The following is a 25377-nucleotide window of genomic DNA, read 5'->3' as shown; positions in this document are numbered from 1 at the left end:
TTTGTGGCCGCTCAGGAAATAGTCCTGCACAGGAAGGTTTTTGTGGCTCCCGGTGTTTTCTTTTCTGTGGGAAACAGGTCCAAATGGCTCTTGGAGTGTTTAAGGTTGCCGACCTCTGGCCTAGAATCTCTACATAGCCACAAGCAAACTAAGTCCAACCTCCCTCTGATTCCATTGACCCTGATTTAATTCCTAGCAGGTGCTAACCATTAGTTGAGAAGATTCCTGTTAATAGGCATGATTGGCAATAAATCAGTTTAGTTGGATTTTCATGTCTGGGCCTGACTTTCCACACCAGACATTATACAAATTTCATGGTAATTAGTATTTAATGGGAATATAGTTGGTTTGCAAGAGGAACCTTCTTTACATTTTAAGTTCGGTATATAAATAGCATCAACTTTGGGGAGTTGAAATCTACAGAGCGTAAAGAGGGTTTTGTGACCCGCCAGCAGAAAGAACCCAGTGTCCAGTTGCCTTTTGGGACAAAAAAACAACAACACCTTTTCTCCTACAGCACTGTTTCTCTCATTCAGGGGCATCGTGTCTCTTTTTGTATGAAACGGGTTGATGGAGCCCATTTTAGTCATTTCCTATAGGTCTGGAAGAGAGAAAACTGTAAAAAAGCAATGTTTGCTTTGTGTGTCTCCCGAATTACAAGGGCATTGAGTGTGTTGACATTCGCCAGGGAAAATGAGGCAGTTTCTCAGTCTACCTATATGGGTAATCCTCGACTTATGACCACAATTGAGCCCAAGATTTATGTTGCTAAGAAAGACAGTTATTGAGTTTTGCCCCACTTTACGACCTTCCTTGCCACAGTTGTTAAGCGAATCATGGCAGTTGTTAAATCAGTAACATCTTTTCCCCGTTAGTTGATACCATAGTAAATGGTATAATTTATATTTTAAAAGGGGGGAATGTTCAGGGTTCATTTCGGAGAAGCTTGTAGCTAACATTTGCATGCCAGCTCGTGTCATTTCTAATAAATCATTGCTTACCCATTCTCAGACAGATAGTCATCGGCTACCTGCAGACGTGAGTAAGAATTCCAGTTTTATGATCTCAGGACATGAGCTGGGCGATGCCTTTTCTGAAGGCAGTGTTCGGTTTCACTTCCACTGGTGGCTTTCGGAAGAGCTTGCTGTTCTTTTGTTCCGTTTCCCAGGTGTATGCATGTGGGAAATCTTAATGCACGGCATCAAGCCTTTTCAAGGAGTGAAGAACAATGACGTGATTGGCCGGATCGAAAACGGCGAGCGGTTGCCGATGCCGCCCAACTGCCCGCCTACTCTCTACAGCCTCATGACCAAATGTTGGGCTTACGATCCCAGCAGGCGACCACGATTTACAGAACTGAAAGCTCAGCTGAAGTAAGAATTCCTTTTCTGCTCGCTCATCTGTAATATGCTCATTTTTCTGTGTGAAAATAATAGTCTTTATAGAGGGGGGCGGGGACACGCACAGTGATGGAGATTTGTTTGGAGCAAGGGAATACGGTGGCGTCTCTTTGCCAACCAGGTTTTCATTAGTCTTGATTGCAATTTGGAACGCCCTGGTTTTAAATGAACGCAATGTATGTACCCCAAGAATAACAGAATAATTGTAATTGAATCATGTTGTGGTCACATAATTGTTCTGTTTTATATTTTCCTGACAACATGTGAATGGCGCCTATTAAATGGCTGCCAAACGCTTTTCTCTGGCACAAGCATCCATCGTGAAATCCTGGTTTCCTTTTCATAGTTTCTTGTTCTCACATCGACCATGTTGTACTATTGTGTTTTTTATTGGTTGCAAGCAGAGATGGTTCCATGGGAGCATTTGGGCTATGGAGAGACTGCTTTTCTTATTGCTTCAATAAAATTTTGCTTACAACTTTTAACTTCCCTTAGATCGAGGTACCTTCTAAATCAGCTCTGAAGCCAGGACCTAAATCTTCAGATTTTGTTTTTGGTTCTGCTTTTCTGTGACTTAGATGTCCGATCATATGGTACAATTATTAATAATGGAGATATAAGCAGGATAACAATATCAAAAAAGTAATAAAAGCCAAAGCAAGCCCCAAATTCCACCCTTCAAATACCAAAGCAGAGTTGTATTGTAATTTATATTCAACTTGTCCTTGACTTTACGTTCACAATTGGGACCAGAATTTCCATCGCTAAGCAAGGCGGTTGTTAAGTGAATCGCACATGATTTTAAGGATATTTTTTGCCACGGTTGTTTAAGGATATTGCTGCAGTTCTTAAATGAATCACGCAGTTGTTAAGCAAATCCAGTTTCCCCCCACCCCCCGCCCCATTGACTGCTTGTTGAAAGCCAACTGTGAACGTTGTTGCCAGCTGTGGTGGTCACGTGACCCTGGGATGGGATACAGTGAATACATGCTTGCTGTGAAGCGCTCAGATTTGGATGACATGACTGCAGATGCTGTCTCCACTGTCTTGTAGGTGCAAGAACCAGGCGTAAGTCACTTTTTTTTCAGTACCGTTACAACTTTAAACACTGGCTAAATGAATGGTTGTAAATCAAGGATGTGTTGTGGCCCGCCAGGGGCCAACAAAGCTGGCAGCAGATTCGGACAGTGAGGAGGTTGGGGAGGAACCTGGGCCATTCCTGGAGTCTGGGGAAGGGTCTGAGGCAGAGAGGGGCCAGGGCCATCCGACAGTTATCAGCTGCCTTCGGAGTCGGAGATAAGTGAGGCAGAAGGACATCTGGAGCCTGTTCCCAGTGTGCTCATGCGCAGAGTTGCCAGACGAAAGGAACAGCTAAAGAACATGGGTCGACTTGGGAGTAAGGCCACAGGTGGACGACGAATGGCCCCTCCCAGAGGAAATAAAAGAGGAGCAAAAGGGGAGTGGAGTTTGCAGGAGACAATTTGTTCGCTTAATTGGTTCGTGACTCCCCGAGACTCCTTTCCAAGTTCTGCAGAGATCGGCCTGGCAGCTCTCCAAGCCACATAAGGTCTGTGACTGTAAATCTTCCCTTGAAAAACTTTGCTGGATGGGAATGAGCAGAATTCACAGTCAATTAATAAAAGGGTTTTTTGTCGGAACAAGGAGCTTGCTTCAGGCTCTTGGGAAGCCTCGGTCAGAACAGGGAGATCTGGATATATCTAAATGGATTGGTGTCTTCTCAAAGGTACGTTAGAATAATTTATTTTCCATAACTTGCCAGAAAGGGAGAAGCGATAGGGATTGGCAATTTCCTCCCCCCTCCCCAAAACACACACACACACACACACACACACACACACACAGACACACACTTTACACGTAGTCATTGATTGACAACTATTCCTTTAGTGACCCTTTTGCAGCTACAATGGCACTGATAAAAGTGACTTAGGGCCATTTTTCACACCGATGACCATTGCAGCCATCATCCCCATGGTCGCGCGATCAAAACCTAGACCAGGGGTGTCCAAACTTGGGAACTTTAAGACTTGTGGACTTCAACTCCCAGAATTCCCCAGCCGCTGGGGAATTCTGGGAGTTGAAGTCCACAAGTCTTAAAGTTCCCAAGTTTGGACACCCCTGACCTAGACGCTTGGCAGCTGGGTCACATTTCTGACGGTTGCAGTGTCCCGGGGTCACATGATCCCCTTTTGCGACCTTCTGACGAGCAAAGTCCATGGGGAAGCCAGACTCACTTAACAACCGCCCGACTGACTTAACGACTTGCAGCCATTCTCTTAACAACTGTGGAGAGAAAAATCGTAAAATGGGGCAAAACTCTCTCTTAACGGCTGTCTCACTTAACCACTGGAAATTTTGGGCTCGTTGTATGTGGTCGTAAGCCGAGGACTACCTGCATTCCATAGCTGTGAAGCTGAAACTAAAACGTTCCTGTGCCTGAGGTCACCACGATAGGGACAACAACAGAGGTGTAATCCTTGAGGGGATACTTGGGAAGAAACTGACTGCAAGAGGTGGTGGAATACTGTTCGTTTCCAGTTGAGCAGAATAAAATAAAATACTGTCGGTTTTGGGGTTTTTTTTTTCACGAGAGGCCCAGAAATGAGTCACATCTCCAATTTCAGCCAGTCTGACTTTAAATAGCTTCTATTAACTTTTATTTTTTTCCTTCTTCTTTTCTGTGAACAAAGAGAAATGCCTTTGGCTTCACCATCCCTCCATAAAGGCTAAGTCATCCCTTTTTGCCTGAAGCGTTGGGAATTCCCTTCCAGTGAGGCAACTGTTGAAACACACTTCAGTTTTTTACGTTATGATGTGCCCGGAAAAGCAACGCTGCGTCCCACTTCAGAGTTCACTTTTTTCTGTTTTTTTCTATTGTCGTCACTTTTTGGGTGTGAACCCTACCAGAAAGAAGTCCTCTTCTCTTATGTGTTGGGTCCAAAGCCGATGATTTCAAGATAGGGAACGAAAAAAGGAGCAGGGAGCCGTGATGATGTCAGGCAAGGAGCTACTTATGTGGGTTTGTTTGACAACCTGGAATTCTTCATCCCAGAAGGCCAGTGTGATGATACATTTATTTATACATTTCAGTTCTTTTCCTGGCTTGTGGGCACACGTTAGTGGGAGGAAGCTTGTGCTTCAACCAGTATTTCCTTCAACAGCACAATATTAGGCCTTTTTTTATACTGTGTTCCATTTCTGACAAAATAAAATTGTGCAGAAATGTCTAGGGCAGGGGTGTCCAAACTTGGGAACTTTAAGACTTGTGGACTTCAACTCCCAGAATTCCCCAGCCAGCTCTGCTGGCTGGGGAATTCTGGGAGTTGAAGTCCACAAGTCTTAAAGTTCCCAAGTTTGGACACCCCTGGTCTAGGGGGATTCTCAATTGTCCAGGTCCTGGTTGTCACAAAGGTGCTTGTTTAAAAGGCAACTGGACTTTGCTTTTCCTTGAAGAGGTTTCGCTTCTCATCCAAGAAGCTGCTTCAGTTCTGACTTCAGTTGGTCAGTCAGAACTGAAGAAGCTTCTTGGAAGAGAAGCGAAACCTCTTCAAGGAAAACCAAAGTCCAGTTGCCTTTTGAACAAGCGCCTTTGGGACGTTGTGCAGAAAGGTCTATAAAATCTTAAGTTTCCAAAGTGTGTTTCTAGTTCCTGTACTGCAGCCCAACTTATTGTAAATTGGCTTAAGTACAATTTCCACTGGGAAGGATTTCCTTTAGCTTTTATTTATTGATCGTCTTCTATGTTCCACTTTGAAATCTACAAGGCCATTTATAAAAATATAGAGGCAGGGGCAGGGGTGGGCTTCAAAAATTTTATCAATGGGTTCTCTGGCTGGGCGTGGCCATGGTGAGCGTGGCCTAGTTGGCCTCCTGCACCACTGGGGGGGGGGGGGAGGCATTTTTGTGTTCTCCGGGCTCTGGAGGCTTTTTTTGAGCCCCCGGGAGGGCGAAAATGGCCTCCTCTGGGTTCCGGAGGTCCTCCGGAGGCTGGAAACAGACCCATTTCTGGCCTTCCGTAACTGGGAGGCTCGTTTTTCGCTCTCCCAGAGTCTTCGCATAGGCCCTGTATTTACCTGGCATCCCAAAAGGGTCGCGGGGCGACTCCTGGGAGGGGTGGGGCCAGCCAGGGGTGTGATTTGTGCGTTCGCCGAACTGGGCAGATCCTTAGCTAGAGGATCACCCAACCTGTGCGAACCCGCAGCAGCCAACCCCTGGGCAGGGGGCAGGCACAAAAGATTTCTGAAGCTTTTAAACTCTTTCTAGTGGTGAATTAGTAGTTTTACGTCCTTTAGTGGTGAAATATGGGTAGCAGCTTTCCACTAAGTCCTTTTTACTTAGCAAGTTGGAAATTATTTAGTTATGGCGATGGTGGAGCCGTCTCCGTCTCTGGAGGTCTTTTAGAAGGGACCGAAGAGCTACTTCTCATAGCTGGTTTAATTCATTTTCATGCACATTGTTGAGGGTTAGATTCTATTTTTCTTCCAGCGCTCTATGGTGAGATGAGTAAACTTCATTTAAGAGTAGCTTTGGAGCTTTCTTTCATCCATTCTGAACTCCATAATCTCTATAATACTACCTTTATCGCAAGGGTGAAAATGATTGAAAAGCTTTTGTTGAAACAGAAGGATTTGCTTAAGCTAACAGTGAAAAAGAATGGAGGTTGCCCGGCGTAGGAACATTTCTGTTCAAAAATATGATTTTCCTATTTTCCAATCTCTAAACTTCAAGGGAATATTTTGAAGCTGCTTTAAAATTCCTGGCAGGCTTGCAAGCTGCATGACACGACATGCCCTTTGGCTTGCCTGCTTTATTGTCCTACAAATAACATTCTGTTTGGGAAAATATGATTCAGTTTGACTTTCTTAACCTCCGGCGAGTTCTCTTTTTAAAAATATATATGCTAAGAGTGCCTTTTTTTTGAGAAACCTAGAGCAGGGGGTCTCCAATTTGTGAACTTCAACTCCCAGAGTTCCTCAGCCAGCAAAACAAAGCTGACTGAAGAATTCTGGGAGTTGAAGTCCACAAGTCTTAAAGTTGCCATGGTTGGAGAGCCCTGCTCTGGAGGATGAGATGTTCCCAGCTGATGCTTCAAGTGCTCAGACAAAGACCCAGCTTCAATTATTTTTCATGCTTGGTTTGGAACAATCCACAGCGTCTCACAGTTGCTTCCATTCCATGCTTTCTTCTTTCTCGGAGCAGACACAAAAAGCATCTGAGGATTGGCTCCATTTCAGCTGGTTTGGATTTGGAAGTGGGCTTGCCTTAACAGAGTAACTGGACAACAGAGTTGGAAAGGACCTTAGAAGTCTTCTACTCCAACCCCCCTACTGAAGCAGGAAACCCGATACCCAGGATGGCGAACCTATGGCACGGGTGCCCTCTCTGCTGGCACGCAAGCCGTCACCCAGCTCAGCTCCACCATGCATGCGTGCGCGCCTTCCACCAGCCAGCTGATTTTCGCCTCTCTTCCATGCATGCGGGAGACATGTGTGTGTGGGTCACCTGCCCAGGGACCATGGGGGGTGCGGTGGACACCCCCCCACGCCCCATTTTTTGTTTTGATTTCAGGAGGCTTCAAAACGGGCCATAGGGGGGGGTCGTGCGCAGGGCGTCATGCGCATACACAGGGGGGCACATTTCACCAAAATGGAGACATTTTTCCCTTTCCCCAGCTGTGCTGAAGCCTGCAGAGTGCTTCTGTGGGGTGGGGGAAGGCAAAAACACCCCCATTCTGGTGAAAAACAGCCCTTTTTCTGCCTATTTTTCACAAAAATGGGATGTGGGGCTTCAGGAGGCCAAAAATGGCTGTCTTCGGTGCATAAGATGCACCAACATTTCCACACTCTTTTAGGGGAGGGGGGAAACGGTGCGTCTTATACTCTGAAAAAACGTCGCACATTTTGAGGACTATCTGAACTATCTGAGTATTTGAACAAGCAGTGGAGCAAAAGAGCGGCTTCCAGGCCTGACAGACAGCTTATCTTGTTCCTTTTGTGCCTTCGAGACGAAAAGGATGTAAATCCTAAATAGCTTGTAGAAAGTCTTGACTGGCATCCAAAGCGCAACCGTTCTTCTTGTGCCAGGCTGATTAGCTTGCAGCTCCGGAGAGAGACTAGCGTGCAAATGATCGGAGCAGCTTCAAACTCCTGCGATTACGCAGAGCAGGGTTCTGTAATGCTTGGTAAATGTTGAAAGCTGCAACTCAAGGTTTTCACGATGGATAATCCAGTTGGCTAATTTGCACGGCAGGAAGAGAGTTGGTAAGTCTTTGAGAACTGAAGTTTTAAAAAATGGCATTTAAGTAGGATTCCCCATACCTCCCGCCCCGCCCGTCTCCAGCAAAGCAATTGCATTTCTGCTTCTTTAAGAATGTTTCAAAAATGAGGTTATTTGCTGGCAGATGTCTTAAACTGTAAGAGAGTCAGAATATTTTTTTTCAGTAAGAAAGTAACCTTATTTTCTGTGTTCATTTTTTTCCACAAGCAAATATCTTTTTCCCTTGCTCTTTTGGAACTTTTTTCTTTTTTTTATAAATTTTATTCATAGACACTTTTTTGAAAAAAATGGTGCATTGTCAGGGTATACCATTTACAAATAAGAAAGACCAAAAAGAAGAAGAAGAGTGGGGTTAAACATCGACATACAAGCTAATAACAATAATAATGATACAAATCAAAAGGAATGAGATACACATTCATTCATCCCTACAGATTTTTTTTCTTTCTTTCTTTCTTTCTTTCTTTCTTTCTTTGGGAATCGCTCATAACTCTCTAAAAATACCTTTCGTTGGTATGTGTGTTAGTGTTTAAAAGTCTTACGTTTCAATGCCGAGTTGCTAATTTTGCAAAGGCATGCAATTCCCCCACTCCCACCCCCCATTCCTCCAGAATAGCCTTATAAAAGTCGAACCATTTCTGTTGCTGTCTGGAAAAAAAAGAAGACATATTTGTCTACTGCATTCCTTCCTTGTCTGCAGTCTGGAACCCCTGATTTGGGGGAATGCCCTTGGAGGAGACCACATTTATTATATTCCGAGACATAATGCCATTTATCTTCAGCTCCCTGCTTATTTCCCCTTTAGTACGATCCTGGAGGAGGAGAAGCTGCAGCAGGAAGAACGAATAAGGATGGAATCCAGGCGACAAGTCACCGTGTCCTGGGATTCTGGAGGGTCGGATGAAGCTCCTCCCAAGGTAGTATGGAATGAAGATCCGTTCTTATCTCATGTCCTTTCTCCTCCCAAGAGTGTTAAGCGCTCTCTTCTGCTGGGTTGTAAATCCACGGGCTCAGCAGTGGTGGGTCCACATACAGACCGAGGTTTTCTTTTGTTAAAATTCAAGCAACAATCTTTTCCCTTCTTTTTTGTAAACTCAATAACTACTAACAGAAGAGAATATTTGTAGCTCAGGGTTGATCTTAGCGCTCTCTTAAGCGTGGCTGTTTTTATGAAATGAAAACTGCAAGAAAACCACCAAGCTCAGCTCGAGCACCAAGGACCCCCTCAATAATTATTGCCCGGCTAACTTTAATAAATTAGAAACAAATAACAAATGATGGTCAGTATCTATAATGGTTTATTAAATTGGGGGGGGGGGGAGTCTTTCTGGCATGGTTTTTATTTCTTGTTGCAAGGAGGTATAGTTCAAAAATAATAATAATACAGTGATTATTTCTGACAGCAGTGTAGTTTTTGTGATGTGGAGCCAGGTTGCTAATTATTCTTCTCTACATTCACAATTTCTTCTTCAGACTCTCTCCTACCAGTCTTTAGATTATTTTGCCTCCGGCAAAACATTTGCTTTTGGGTCTTATTTGTCATCTTACAAATGACCGATTAGAGATAATTCTTGACGTCCACAAACTTATATTGATGGCATCCCAGAGAAACATTTCAAAATTAGTTCCTTCCATTCTACTCTATGCTGGGAGAAATCCTTATTCTGTGAAGAATGAGATTGTTTGCTGAAGTTTTGCTTGCATCTGTTTTTGTTAGCTTGTCTTTTGACAAGCCTTTGGCGCCGTTGCTCATTGCTAATTTGGGTTGAGTTTCTTATCGTGAGGTGTGTTTGTGTAGCCACTTTTAACTTGGGTCTTAAGAAATGGTGTGTCATAAGTTTGCCAGGCAAATAGAAGTCCGTGTGGAATCCCAGAAATTCATTTCTCGATCTATACATAATAGAGAATGCGAGATAAAATCCAGAGGTGGAACAGGATAGGATAAGATGGGGTAAGAACTGGGAGGAGAGAATGCAAGACTGATAGCATGGGAATGGGAGTACAAGCAAGTAAAAAATAGCCTGCATTCTGACTGAAAATGTTTCAGCTGGAATGCCAGGTTTTCCTGAGTCTGCTTGACACTTGGAAAAGATTTTTCCTACTTTGAATACCATGAAATTTGTATTCCTTTCTGTACGTAAGAAATTTGAAATACTTACACCCCCATTCAACATATGTATGTTAATTATATTTTTTACAGTTTTTACAATATATTTACAGTGATAGTTTTACTTCATATAACCTTGTCAGATGCATGACAAGGAGGGTCTCGTATCTGCAAGGCCCAGTAAAAAGAATCAAACAAAAACCATGGGCAGGATACTGAGTTCCACCATCTTTCCAACCTTAACTAGGTCCCTGATTTCCACAAGGGTTGACTTGAGAAGTCAAGGCTTGTTTTGGACAAAGACTAGGCTTTGGTTGAGAGTCAATGAAAAATTGCTAAGTGTAGGAGACGTGTGATAAGTATTGGACTGGCCACCTTCTGTAGAGGCTACTTTTCAATGCTCCTCTTTGATCTCCACCGAAGTATTCCACATTATCATCATCCTGAATGTTTCATGCACCATCGTGCTTGGACCAGAATACAGAATAATGGAATTGGATGGGACTTTGTCCATAGGCTTCCCAAACAGGAGACCCTCTACCAGTGATGGCAAACCTTTGGAGCACTGAGTGCCCGAACCAGAACACGTGCTTCCACGCACATGCCAGAGCCCCATCAGTGTACGCATGCTCACCAGCCAGCTGGTCTTCGGGTTCCTAGGGCTCCAGCTCGTGCGAAGATCAGTTCGCCGGGGTGCGTGCGTGCACCAAAAACCAGAAGAGCAGCTGGCGACGGTGCGCTTGCCCACAGAGAGGGCTCCGTATGCCATCTCTGACACGCATGCTATAGGTTCGCCATCACAGCTCTATACCATTCTGGACAAATGTATCTTTTGAAAAACCTCCAGGGATGGAAGCATCCACAAATTCCGGAGATAAACCTTTCCACTGATTGACTGTTCTCATAGTCAAGAAATTTCTCCTTAGTTCTTATCTCTTTGATAAGCTTCCATCCATTACTTCTTGTCCTGCTCTCAGGTGCTTTGGAAAATGAATTGAACCCATCTTCTCTGTGGCAAATATTGTAACTCTGTTTACATGTCTCCCTTAGTCCTTCTTTTCATTAAATTAGGCATATGCAATTCCTGCAACCGTTCTTCATATGTTTTAGCCTCCAGTCCCCTAATCCTCTTTGTTGCTCTTCTCTGCACTCTTTCTAGAGTCTCCACATCTTTTTTTGTATTGTGGTGACCAAAACAGGATGCAATATTCCAAGTGTGGGTCTTACCAGTGCAGTATACTGTAAAATGATACCTTCATGTGATCTTGATCCCTGTGTTGATGCAATCCAGGCCCAACCCTTGGCTTTTCTGACAGCTTCAGCACAATTCTGGCTCACACTTACAGGTTTGTCCACTAGGACTCCTGGATCCCTCTCACAGTTAGTGCTGTTGAACCAGGTGCCCGCCTATTCCATACCTGTGCATTTGGAGGTGAGCAAATGGCAATCGTGTGAAAACAGGGACATTGGCTAGGACCGTAAATATGAGATTTGGTTGTAAAATTGGTTTTTCAGCACTGTCATAACTTCAGATGGTTGCTAAGCAGGGCAGTTGTTGAGTAAATATTCGGCATGCTTACATGGTCTTCGGTTTAGCCCTTGCCATCTTTCTTCAGAAGGGTTTAAAAACTGAGAAAAATGTTGTGTTAACTCCTGTGTAGCTGATGGTCAGAATGGACTGCCTTTATACTGTAGTTAAGATAGGATAATTTGACTTCCATAAAGGTAAAGGTTCCCCTCATTCATATGTGCTAGTAATTCCTGACTCTAGGGGGCGGTGCTCATCTCTGTTTCAAAGCTGAAGAGCCAGCACTGTCCGAAGACGTCTCCGTGGTCATGTGGCCGGCATGACTCAATGCCGAAGGGGCACAGTACGCTGTTACCTTCCCACTAAAGGTGGTTCCTATTTTTTTACGTGCTTTCAAACTGCTAGATTGGCAGAAGTTGGGACAGGAGCTCACTCCATTACGCAGCGCTAGGGATTCAAACCACTGAACTGTCGGCCTTTCTGATTGATAAGCTCAGCGTCTTAGCCCCTGAGCCACTGTGTTCCTTTATAATTTCCATATGAATTAAAATTTGAGCTTTGTCCTGGAGGGCAGGGATTTGGGACAAGCCCCCTCCCTCCTCAAAGGGTTCTTGAACTATTTCAAAAGAATTGGATCAACATTGAGGAAGCTGTGACTAAGTTCTGTAACTATTTTTTTTTTAGTCTAATCTGATTTTAATAAAATACCATCTTCCTTCTAGGATGAAAAGTAAGTTATGCGTTGAAAGGAATGAAATCTTATTACTGGCTATCTTTGCTATCAATACCAATTTTCTCTGGGTGCTTTGAAAGAAAAAGAAGTGGCTTGCATTTTTAATTTACAAAAGCAAATAAACGGTGCAAATTATCACAGCAGGTTGCCGTGTCTATCAGCCGGCATTGTTAGGTGCTAAATTCTTAGAAATAATCAGAGAGCAGATTTAGTAGTTTTCTTTAGCATAATTACAGCTTCTCAGAAAAGAACATTACCAAATCCTTTGAAAGCTCTGATTAACGAGCAGTGAGACCTAATTAGCACATAGCAGCTTGCGGGTCTTTTTTGTTTTTGTTTTTTGTTTTTCCTTGAGATTAAGATGAAAAGGAAAGTCTTCCAAAAGATAATTCCTCCCTTCTGCTTTGGATTCTTGGATGACAATTTCAGCTGCCCTGAAACTTCCCAGTAAAGTTTAGGACGAGCCAATGGAAAAGCAGACGTTGAATTCAAAGAAGAAATGTTCCTTATCCATTGCTTCCGTGATTATTCCCGGCCAATTTGCCAAGGGGAACGGTTGTCCAAGGCATGTGCAGGACCCCCAGTAGGGAGGGAGAAGGCTGCGCTGGAATCTCTGGAGCCCGTCCAGTCGTCCCCATCTGTGACGACGTTCCAGCTGTGCCAAAAGCCACATCGTGTTTTGACAACCTGAGCTTAACAAAAGACAGGTGTTCCTCAGCCTTCGGTGTTCAATCCTGGTGGGGCTCCAAAAATCTGGAATAAAGCAGTCCTCACTTAATGACTTTTCTCTTAGCGGCTGTTCAAAGTTACCATACAACACACACACACACACACAACACACAAAAAATTATGAAGTTCCGATGGCTGCACACCTACCCACCCACATCCACCCTGTATTCACATGTCCACATTTTTGGGTGTTTGACAAACTGGCTTACGTTTAATGGCAGTTTGCAGTATTACAGTCTTGTGACCGTGATTTGTGACATTTTTTTTGCTGGTTTGCAGCCTTTGCTTCCAGTTCCAGCAAAACCACCCATTAAGTACAGTGGATTTGCTTAACGACCACAATGTTCACTTAACGGCCATTGTTTTCATTTAACGGCTGCCTCCAAAATATCATGGCTCAGGACCTAGCTACCTGCGGGATCGTATTCTGCCCCATACATCCCTACGACCCATCCGCTCGCACAGAGAGGGACTTCTCCAGGTGCCGTCCACCAGACAGTGCCAAGGGGCGGCGCCTAGGAGCAGAGCCTTCTCTGTGGCGGGCCCATCCCTGTGGAATGACCTCCCCCCGGATATTAGGACCACTACTGACCTCCGCTCCTTCCGTGTCAAGCTCAAGACCCACCTTTTCCAAATAGCCGGCCTGGCTCAACCATAACTTCGTAACGCTCCTGATGGGTTTTTTAATTTAGTAATTTTATTTAAGGGGATTTTAAATTGTGTTTTTAACTGTCTTTCACTTATAAGTCAACTCTCCTCCATGCACATATGTATGTGTCTCTGCTCTTTTTGTATATATGTTTGTCTTATGTGTATTTTTATCTGTTTTGATTGTACGCCGCCCCGAGTCCTTCGGGAGAGGGTTGCGGCTAATCAAATAAAATAATAACCACCCATTAAGTACAGTGGATTTGCCTAATGACCACAGTGTTCACTTAACGGCCATTGCGTTCACTTAACCACTTAACATAGCCTCAAAAATATCATTAAAAATATCAAAAAATAATAATAATAGTAACCTACTTAATGGTCCCAATGACTTACGACTATAATTCCGGGTTCAGATTATAATTCCGTGTCCTAAATCAAGGAATACTTGTAAATAAAGGCCAGTTCCACTACAGTACTGTTATTGATGAACATTCATCCATAGATTTTTGGTGGTTGCAGAGGCTTTTGGATGCAATGGCCACATTTATCCAGATTAATCACCAAATTATCTTTTCTGAACAGATATTTCAGTGGTAGGCAGCATAGCAAGGTGTGGATTCTTTTCACCCCAAAATTTTATTCCAGTGGACAGAATGTCAGATTCTTACGTAGCTCTTCTTTGTTACATAGAACTGTCCTTTAAAAAAAAATGGTATTTGTAGCATGTGGTTTTTCCAAAGTATAGCCAAGCCTTCTATGTGTAGTAAAACTTCATACATATCAGTTTGGTTATCAGTGTTTCTCAAACTTGGTGACTTTAAGTCCTGTGGACTTCAACTCCCAGAATCCCCCAGCCAGCACAGCTGGCTGGGGGATTCTGGGACTTGAAGTCCACAGGACTTAAAGTCACCAAGTTTGAGAAACACTGGGTTAGATGTTCTATCTACCAAATTATAGGGAGTGAATTGGCCCACAAATCCATAACAGGTTTGAAATATCAGTATGAGACAGCGACTCCAAAGCCAAGTTTTGACTCTATTTGGGTAGCATCGCTCATCATAAATGAAGACCTGCTGTTCTCCCACTTCTCTTAATTCTGGTATACAGAATTGCTTAACTACAATTTGCTGAACAAATGGGACTTACTTCTAGACCCCAAACGTGGATGGCCACGTGATCAAAACACTTGGCAGCCCTCCCACATTTATGAACACGGGATGGCTTCCGCTCCACCCATCTCTTCTGAAAGAGGCTTCCCAAGAGCATGAAGCAAACTCCTTGTCCCGACAAAAAACCCTTTCATTTATTTATTGTGAATTCTGCTCATTCAAATCCAGCAAAGTTTTTCAAGGGAGGATTTATGGTCACAGACCTTCTCTGGCTTGGAGAGCTGCCAGGCCGATATCTGCAAAATGTAGCAAGGAGCCTCTGAGAGTTACAAACCAATTAAGCAAACTAATTGTCTCCTGCAAACTCCCCTCCCCTTTAGCTCCTCTTTTATTTCCTCTGGAAGGGCCATTCATCGACCACCTGTGGCCTTACTCCCAAGTCGACCCCTGTTCTTTAGCTGTTCTCTTCGTCTGGCAGCTCTGCGCATGCGCACACTGGGAACAGGCTCCAGCTGTTTGTCTGCCCCACTGATGTCTGACTCTGAAGGCAGCTGATAACTGGCGTATGTCTCTGTCCCCCTCTCTGCCTCCGACGCAGAGCCCTCATCAGACCCTTTCCCAGACTCCAGGACTGGCCCAGTTTCCTACCCAACCTCCTCACTGTCCGAATCTGCTGCCAGCTCCACGGACCACAGTGGGCCACAACAGGGCCAGGCTGGGTGGACTTGGTCAGTAGGAGGATGAAAACAGTGAAGATCAGCTGAGTGCAGCAGAGCCTGCACTGCGGTGTTGAGTTGACAGGCCTGAAGGTGCACTTCTTGGCAATGATGCTGGGGCTTAAGTAGAGACCGGGGAAAGGGGGGGGGGGCGGCAATGGCAGCTGATTGCTACTTCAGCTGCCACTGCTACCGAGGAATGCCATTGTGCAATGTAGCCACTGAATGGAGATGGGGGAGGAACTCCAGCGGAAGTAGTCCCTTACCTTACCAAGACTTGGAGCTGAGAAGGACCAAGTCAGGAGTGGTTTGGATTGAGGTAGGTCCTCACTTAATGACCAGTGGGATTCTCTTAACAGCAGCACTGGGGAACTCCTAAGGTTGCCATTGTTAAGTGATGTAGTCCTGGGCTTGTCCAGAGAGAAACTTCCTGACAGAACAATTAATCAGCGGAAGAGCTTGTAGGTGCTCGATCACTGGAGGTTTTGAAGAAGAACCTGGACAGCCACTCCTCTGAAATGGTATATAGCAACAATTAATCAGTGGAACAGCTTGCCTCCAGAAGTTGTGAATGCCCCAACACTGGAAGTCTTTAAGAAGATGTTGGATAGCCATTTGCCTGAAACGGTATAGGGTTTCCTGCCTAGGCAGGGGGTTGGACTAGAAGGCCTCCAAGGTCCCTTCCAACTCTACTATTGTATTGTATTGTATTGTATTGTATAGGGTCTCCTGTTTGAGCAGGAGGTTGGGCTAGAAGACCTCTAAGGTCTCTTCCAACTCTGTCTGTTAGGCCTGCAGCCATCTTTTCTTTTGGATCTTTGGCCTGCCACACTTTCTATTATTCTACTATGCATTTTCTATTGTGGGGAAATGGGAGGGGGGATTGTACAGAGTTAGATGATATGTAGCCATAACAAAATTCTTTCTAGAAAGCCAAGGTCATCCTTTGTCTCTGCACCTCTGCACCTGATCAGAACTGGATGGGTGGAACTGCCAGCATGGCAGTGGGAGATTGGACCGTGTGAAGGACCTGTAACATCCAGAAGATTCTTGCCTTGTACAAATTAAGATGAGAAACGTAAACTAAGCATGCTAATGCCATTCTTCTTTTTAAAACGTCCCGCTTGTATATTGTGTATTACTAATTTGTTCATTTCGTTCTTTTTCTAGCCCAGCAGACCCGGTTATCCTAGTCCAAGATCAAGTGAAGGATTTTATCCCAGTCCACAGCACATGATACAGCCCAATCACTACCAGGTAAAAGAATACACCCCCTCTTCCATGGCTTTAATACTTCACAATCCTAATTGTTTGTAGGAAGAAAGAGTCATATTATGTATATTGGTTTTTTTTTTTGGTTTATTAATTAGGTTTATAGATATATGATTCATATGACTAAGGGAGAAGCCAACACAAGTGTGGACTATGAGTAATTGTGAAGTATTTTGAAGAGAATTTAAAAATCACATTTAATTAATATTAAATTCAATTAATAGGATTTTTTTCCCATTACATGTTTTAAAATTTTGCTATTCTTTCACACTAAAAGTCATAATTTTGGCCAAAGCTTGTAGAGATCTCTGAAAGCTGACCCAAGGCTACTGAGGACAATTTATAGTCCTAGGTCCTTTAAGAATCATTTGAGAATAATCAGAGAATTAAATATGAAGCACTGAGAAGGGAAGTTGAAAGAGCATGCATAGCCTTGTAAAAGGCAATCAAGAGGAATAGGATAGTTGTTACATGCAATCCTCAACTTATGACCACAAGTGGGATCAGAATTTCTCTTGCAGAACAAGGCGATTATTAAAGGAGACACACATGATTTTAAACCTTTTTTTTTGCAGTGACTGTTAAGCAAATTGCATCAGTTATTAAGTGAAACAGGGCAGTCGTTAAGCGAATCCAGCTTCCCCCAAACACCTTGCTTGTCAGAAGGCGGCTGGGAAAGTTGCAAATGGTGATCCCAGGACCCTGGGATTCCATTTAACGGCTAGAACACGCTAGTTGCCAAATGCTCACATTTTGATCAAATGATCGTGGGGATGCTGCGACAGTTATAAGCGTGAGAACCAGCCCTAAGTCCCTTTTTCTAGTTCTGTTGCAACTTTGAACAGTCGCTAAATGAATGGTTGTAAGTTGAGAACTCCCTGGACATCAGTAGAGGTCCAGACCTTTCCCCTTAAATCCAGGTGGAGGGACATGAAATAGGGGATTTAAATCCCCCTGTTTTATCCAGAGAATCTGCCATTCCACCTCTTTGATCAGGCGCTAAGTTGCAAATGTCACACGGACTTGAAAGTGATAAAGATTGTGCCTCCTTGTGCACCTTTAAGAGTCTTTTAGGGGGAAAAAACATGTTCCTTTTTGTAGGGGGTATTATCTGAGGATTTCTTACAATTGTTGCACACCAGCACGCAAGTCTTGTAACACATTGAAAGCATGCCTGTACTTTTTAAAGCCAGGCTTTTGTTTTAAAACACTCTTGATTCCTATTCGAAGAAATGGTAGAACGTTCCCCAGCTAGTTGGAATCGGCTATTTAGTAGCTTCCTGTTCTACATTTGGAAACTTTCCAGATTATATTCTGGGAGTTGGGAGTTCACAGGTCTTAAAGTTGCCAAGGTTGGACACCACCGACTTAGATCAATTAGCATTAATCGATCTAAGTCAGTGAGTGTCCAACCTTGGCAATCTTAACTCGCAGAATTCCCCAGCAGGACTGGCTGGTTGGCTGAGGAATTCTGGAAGTTGAAGTCCACAAGTCTTAAAAGTTGCCAAAATTGGATACCCCTGATCTGTGTGAACACCAAGTGCTTGTATATCGTCTGTGTATTGAAAGTTCTCATGCCGTAAGATTATGAGATTGAAAGGTCAGAAGCTCTTCAGGAATTCAGCACTAGCATGGCAGCCATGGGGTTGTCCCTGGTGGTCATAATGAGTTTAATTTACCATATTTTTCAGAGTATAAGACGCACCAAGGTTTTGAAGAGGCAAATTTTTTTAAAAAAGTTTTTGCACGCTGTAAACCTCCGAAAAACGGCTGTTTTTCGTGAAAACGGCCCTGTTTTTCCCCCAAAAAAGGGCATGCATAGCCCCTAGGAGGCTTGTAGAGTGCTCCTGGGGGGTGGGAGCCAAAAACGAGCAAAAAACGGACCATTTTCTCCTCGTTTCTTCCTTCCCCAGTCCCCAGGAGTTCTCTGGAAGCCTCCTACAAGCTATGCACGGCCATTTTGGTAAAGGGGGAGGGGTTTTGGGAGGCAAAAATTACTATATTCAGTGTATAAGATGCACCCAGATTTTCAGCCTCTTTTTTGAGGGAAAAAGGTGTGTCTTATGCTCCAAAAAATATGGTATGTGGAAAGTTGCAGATGGGGTCTCGGTTGAAGTTGACTTGTGCCAACTTCACAAGTTGGTTGTGCCAACCTCTGTAGGGAGAATGCACCTGTTTAGTCAACCTAAGGCACTTGATGGTTCTGAGGGGCCCTGGGGAAGTCCACAAGGTTTTGGTGGGCAGTTGTATTGAGACTTTGCCTCTTACAACATAGCGGCTGCCTTAGATACGATGGAGTGAAGTGACAGAAAAGACACCCAAAACTTCACTAATGGAAGACAAAGAACTAATCCAACTGAAGTTGAGTAAAAGTTCAGGTTCAAGGCAGTGGTGGGTTCCGGATCCTGTTGCAATTGGTACGCTGTGCACGGGGCCAGGCGTTCTAGTTGGGGAGCGTGCTGCGCACACATGCGCACACTACCGCCCTGCGACACCCAGCTGCTCGGCGGAGGTTGTGCAGGCGCTGTACGCTGTGCAATTGGCCAGTCGCGTTATAAGCAGCTATGGAACGCGGGTGGGCGGGCAGACGGGCCAAACAAGCCACCATATTGGTTCGGTGGCCGCTGCTCCTGGCTACTACTGGTACCGTAGTACCGGGCTGTACTGCCCAGGACCCACCACTGTTCAAGGCTATCTCATGGGAACACAGGTAGTTTTCACTAAATAATTGCCCTGTTATTGACCATTTGAAGTTATGATATGCTGAAAAAATAACCTTTACGACTTCAGGAGCTTCTTGTATGAAAAGTGAAACGTTTTCGGGAAAAAAAACAAGAAAGCCCAGTTGCCTTTTGGAAAAGGCACTTTGGGGACAACCATGGCCTGAGAAACTCCCTAGATATCTTTATACGACTGGCTCTCAAATTTGCTACTATTGTAGTATCTCCTCAGTAATTTGATTTCCACCCACAACTGGCTTTCAAATCAAATCAAATCAAATTTTATTTGATTAGCCGCAACCCTCTCCCGAAGGACTCGGGGCGGCGTACAGTCAAAAAGATAAAATACACATAGGACACACATACATACGAAAAAACAAGGACAATTACATTTGTGCATGGAGGAGAGTAGACCTGCAAGTGAAAGACAATAAACACAGCTAAAAACACAGTTAAAACACAGTTTAAAATCCCCTAAATAAAATTGCTGAATTAAAAACCCCTCAGGAGCGTAACGAAGTTATGGTTGGGCCAGGCCAGATATTTGAAAAAGGTGGGTCTTGAGCTTAACACGGAAGGAGCGGAGGTCTGTAGTGGTCCTAATATCCGGGGGGAGGTCATTCCACAGGGCTGGGCCCGCCACAGAGAAGGCTCTGCTCCTAGGCGCCGCCCCATGACATTGTCTAGTGGACGGCACCTGGAGAAGTCCCTCTCTGTGCGAGCGAATAGGTCGTAGGGATGTATGGGGCAGAATACGGTCCCGGAGGTAACTAGGTCCTGACCATGGAGCGCTTTAAAGATCGTAATCAAAACCTTGAAACGCACTCGATAGACCACAGGAAGCCAGTGCAGCTCGCGCAGGTGTGGTGTCACGTGGGAGTACCTGGTGCTCCCCATAATCACCCGCGCGGCCGCATTCTGGACCAACTGTAGTCTCCGAGTGCATTTCAAGGGAAGCCCCATGTAGAGAGCGTTACAGTAGTCCAGGCGAGACGTCACCAGCGCATGGGTGACTGTGCGTAGAGCGTCCCGGTCCAATAGGGGGCGCAATTGGCGCACCAGGCGAACCTGATGGAACGCCCCCCTGGCCACAGCTGTCACATGTTCATCCATGGACAGCTTGGCATCCAGGAGGACGCCCAAATTGCGCGCCCGCTCCACGGGGGCAAGTTGAATGCCCCCAATGGCCAGAGATGGAATTATCTGGTTGAACCGGGGAGCCGGGACCCACAGCCACTCCGTCTTGGAAGGGTTGAGCCTGAGTCGGTTGTCATCCATCCAGACCCGTACGGCTTCCACACACCGGGACATCACTTCGACGGCCTCGTTGGGGTGGTTCGGGGTGGAAATGTACAGCTGAGTATCATCAGCGTACAGGTGGTATCCCACCCCAAAACCACGGATGATCTCACCCAGCGGCTTCATGTATGTGTTGAACAGGAGTGGCGAGAGGACCGACCCCTGTGGCACCCCACAGATGAGGGGGCTTAGGGTCGACCTCTGCTCTCCTGCCAACACACGTTGCGTCCTGCCGGAGAGGTAGGAGCCGAACCACCGCAAGACGGTGCCCCGGATCCCCAACCCCTCCAGTCGGTGCAACAGGATACCATGGTCGATGGTATCAAAAGCCGCCGAGAGGTCTAATAGGACCAGGATAGAGGAACAGCCCCTATCTCTGGCCCTCCAGAGATCGTCTACCAACGCGACCAAGGCCGTCTCAGTGCTGTGCCCAGGGCGAAAGCCGGACTGGCGCGGGTCTAGATAATCATTCTCCTCCAGATGTCGTGGAAACTGAGAAGCCACCACACTCTCCACAACCTTCGCCAAAAAGGGAAGGTTGGAGACAGGACGATAATTGACCAGCTCCATAGGGTCCAGGGAAGGCTTCTTGAGCAAGGGTCTCACCACCGCCTCTTTCAAGGCGGCCGGGAGAGACCCCTCACCCAACGAAGCGTTCACTAGGTCCAGGAGCCAGTCGCGTGTAACCTCCCAGGATGCCAGTACAAGCCAGGAGGGACACGGGTCCAACAAACATGTGGTAGGTCGCAGTCGCCCACGCAATCTGTCCAAATCCTCGATGACAACCAAGTCAAACTCCTCCCAAAAAGGTTTCTCAAGACTCGCCACTGGCGTCTCGACTGGGCCACTGAAGGGGACCCAATCCTTCCGGATTTGAGCGACTTTATCCTGCAGGTATTTCCCAAACTCCTCTGCCCTGCCCTGTAAAGGGGCCTCCCGTGGCCTCTGAAACAGAAGGGAGCGGGACACCCGAAACAGGGCGGCAGGGCGGTTCTCTGCGGATGCAATGAGAGCGGCACAATATTGACGTTTGGCCGTTCTCAATGCCACTAGGTACGTCCTTAAATGGGCTCGTACCTGTGCTCGGTCAAGTTCGGTTCGGGAGGATCTCCAACGACTCTCTAGACATCTCTTGCGGCGCTTCATCACCCTTAGCTCCTCGGTAAACCAAGGGGCCAGGGTGGATCGTTGCCGCCGGAGAGGCCGCAAAGGCGCCACCCGGTTCAAGGCCCCGGTAGTCGCATTATTCCACGCGGTCACCAGGTCCTCTACCCGGGGGCGGGTCAGGGCTGCAGGAGGTGGCCCAAGCTCCGTCTGGAACCTGTCTGGTTCCATCAAGCGCCTGGGGCGGAACCATCTAGTGTTCTCCGGTTCCGCCTCCCCGCGGCGAGGAGTAGCACCAGGGAAGTCAAGACGGAGGAGTGAGTGATCTGACCATGACAGAGGAGTGATGGTTAAATTCACTCCTCCCAGATCACTCAACCACTGGCGAGAGACAAAGACAAGGTCCAAGGTGTGACCTCCCTCGTGTGTCGGGCCCTGAATCATTTGAGTCAGGTCCATGGCTATCATGGAAGCCATGAACTCCCGAGCCCCCTCTGATGCTTCTCCCACCGACGGCAGGTTAAAATCCCCCATCACTAAAAGTTTGGGGGTCTCAACCGCCACCGATGAGATCAGCTCGAGGAGCTCAGGCAGGGTCGCTGATGTATGGCGGGGAGCCAGGTATACTATCAGCAAGCCCATCTGCCTCCTAGGGCCCCATTTCACAACCAGGGATTCACATCCGGACGTCTGTAGCACAGTGGACTCCCTCGGCTCTAAATCCTCCCGGATGATCACTGCTACCCCACCGCCCCTTCCCCGGGCCCGGGGCTGGTGAAATGTCTCATTTAACAACTATGGTGATTCTCTTAATGGCTGCAGGTGATGTCATAAGTCTGGCACAATCACATTTCACTTAACGACCACATCTCTTGGCAACAGGAGTTGCCATTCTCGGTTGTGGTTGTTTGGTGAGGACTACCTATAAAGAGAAGCAACCTATGAATATTTCATCACTTTATTGCAACTACTTTTTTTTTAAAGTGACTCAAACCCTTTTAGGCCAGGATGGGCTAAAATAGCATTTGTTGATGATCTACGAATAATATTTGGGGTATCCGGTGGAAAAAATCCCTAAGATCTTGTCTGAGTTGGAAGCCAGCTGGTCTGTTTCTATGGAATTGACTGGGATTACTTCATGTGGGGTTATTTAGGATGAGTTTGAGCTTGTTCACATGAAGAGGGCTGGGTTTTTGATGATGCTAGGTTTGTGGAAGCCTCTGAGGCACAGGAAGATGGATCACACAATGGAAAATAGCTTTCTTTTATATTAAATGTTTTTTTTAATTCAGTTATTAAATACTGTGTTTCCCCGAAAATAAGACAGGGTCTTATTTTCTTTTGACCCCCCGAAATAAGCACTTGGACTTATTTCTGGGGAGGTCTTATTATTTTTGAGGTGCAGGAGGCGGCGAGTGTGGTCACCTCTTGAGCGCTGCTGTGTTGCAATATTTTTGGGGAGGGATTATTTTAGTGCATGCGCTCAAAAGTCCAATTCGGCGTATTATCCAGGTTGTCTTATTTTCGGAGAAACAGGGTATTATAAAATACAAAAGTAAATAAAAGAACAAGGGACGGGAAAAGGGAAGGGAAAGGAAAGGGGAAAGAGACATGAAGGAAGGTAGGGGAAAAAAAAGAAAAAAAAAAGCATTGATTGACTTCCAACTATCTCTGTTGCAGTAAAATAAGGCATTAGCATCGAATCACAGCTTTTTGTTTTTCCATAATAATATGAACAAGCCATTTCTATAAAGATCTATCAATCTAATCTATAAATCCCAAAGTCAGAGTTTCATTTTTTTCCACATCAAGCATGAAGTTCGGAAGCGGTTTCCATGTGGAAACAAAAGTACTTATGTTCTTTTCTTCAATCAGAGTGGTCAGCTTCACCATTTCAGCCAACTCCATGGAAAACGCTTTCTTGAGTGAGAGGGCGGTATCTCCAGCCTTGGTGGATCTTGGTATGCCTCCTTTCAAGAAATCAACGTGATCCTATTGACTTGAAGCATTATAATCTAGTCTTCAACCTTCTTTATGGGGGGCGGGAAAGTTCTTGAGAAGATGGTAGGTTTACAGCCAGCCAGAAGGAAATAGACCACCTTGACTCTTTTTAGCCTGGGTTCAAGGTTGAACATTGATTATACTTGTAGGTGGCTTCTGGTGGGAGTCAAACTTTCATGGTCCTGCTTCCCCTCTCAATGACTTTGGAGGTCAATGAGCAAGACATCTTTATGGATCAGCGGTTGGGAGTGGGAGGTACTCTTTTGGGGTGGTTTCAGTCTGCTAGTGGAGAGGGATTGAATCCCCCTCTATCATGGGGTCTCTTGTGGTTTGGTGCTTTCTCCATTTCAGTTCATTTCAATGACATGAAACTGTTGGGTGAGGTTATCATTAGGAGGTTGGGCACCATCATTTTGCTAATGATACCCAGTCAAACCCCAAGTTGGACAGGTGATGCAACTGAGTTGTTGAAATCCTCGGAGGCTGTCAGGGCCTGGCTAGGATAAAATTCATTCCATCAAGTAGTTATGGGGTCAGAAGCCATCTGACTGTAAGGATATGTTGTTTCCTGTCATTCTCTACACCAGGGGTCTCCAACTTGGCAACTTTAAGACTTATGGACTTCAACTCCCAGGATTTCTTGACTTGTAATAACTGTGATAGGGATCATGGAGTCCCAATGGACAATCATTTAAATATGAGCAAACAGTGTGCAACAGCTGCCAGAAAAGCCAACACAGTTCTAGGCTGCATCAACAGAGGGATAGAATCAAGATCACATGATGGGTTAATACCACTTTATAATGCCTTGGTAAGGCCACATTTGGAATCCTGCATCCAGTTTTGGTTGCCACAATATAAAAAGGATGTGGAGACTCTAGAAAGAGTGCAGAGAAGAGCAACAAAGATGATTAGGGGACAGGAGGCTGAAACATATGATGAAGAACGGTTGCAGGAACTGGGTATGTCTAGTTTAATAGAAAGAAGGACCAGGGGAGACATGATAGCAGGGTTCCAATATCTCAGGGGTTGCCACAAAGAAGAGGGAGTTAAAGTATTCTCCAAGGCACTTGAGGGTGGAACAAGAAGCAATGGGTGGAAACTAATCAAGGAGAGAAGCAACCTAGAACTGAGGAGAAATTTCCTGACAGTTAGAACAATTAATCAGTGGAACAGCTTGCCTCCAGAAGTTGTGAATGCCCCAACACTGGAAGTCTTTAAGAAGATTTTGAATAACCATTTGTGGTGTAGGGTTTCCTGCCTAAGCAGGGGGTTGGACTAGCAGACTTCCAAAGTCCCTTCCAATTCTGTTATTATATTATGTCTTAAACTTGCCAAGAATTATGGGAATTGATGTCCACAAGTCTTAAACTTGCCAGGGTTGGAGAATCCTGGTTTTCCCTGGCTCATACTTTGGAGGTCCTCTTGGACTCACAAGTCCTGCTGTGGCCAGGAGGATCTTCTCAGAACTTCATCTATTGTTCTAATTATGATCTTTTGGGGAGGCTCTTTTTATTCATCTCCCATTTGGACTATTGCAATATACCACATCCGGGAATACTCTTGAAAACCACTGTGAAAGCCATAGGGACTGTCTGAGAAGGACCTTGGAGTCCTAGAGTACGGTCACTTAAACATGAGACAGCAATGTGTGACAGCAGCCAAAAAAGCTAATGCAATCCTCGGTTGTATAAACAATCCTTAGTAAAGC

The 25377-nt window shown here is 45.3% G+C and overlaps 1 protein-coding gene across 8 annotated transcripts in view; it reads left to right on the top strand.

The window, feature by feature from the left end:
• The window catches only part of PTK2 (protein tyrosine kinase 2), a 265732-nt gene that overhangs the window by 193915 nt on the left and 46440 nt on the right, over positions 1–25377 (top strand). For all 8 annotated transcript variants that reach the window (XM_081951050.1, XM_081951049.1, XM_081951053.1 and 5 more), the window contains 3 exons: positions 1169–1373; positions 8503–8614; positions 16441–16527. In XM_081951050.1, coding sequence (XP_081807176.1) covers positions 1169–1373; positions 8503–8614; positions 16441–16527 — 404 coding nt within the window. The remainder of the gene's footprint in view (positions 1–1168; positions 1374–8502; positions 8615–16440; positions 16528–25377) is intronic.

This window comes from Natrix helvetica, assembly GCF_964273705.1.
Source record: "Natrix helvetica genome assembly, chromosome: 4".
Classification (NCBI taxonomy): Eukaryota; Metazoa; Chordata; class Lepidosauria; order Squamata; family Natricidae; genus Natrix; species Natrix helvetica.
This window is presented reverse-complemented; position numbering and strand designations above follow the sequence as displayed.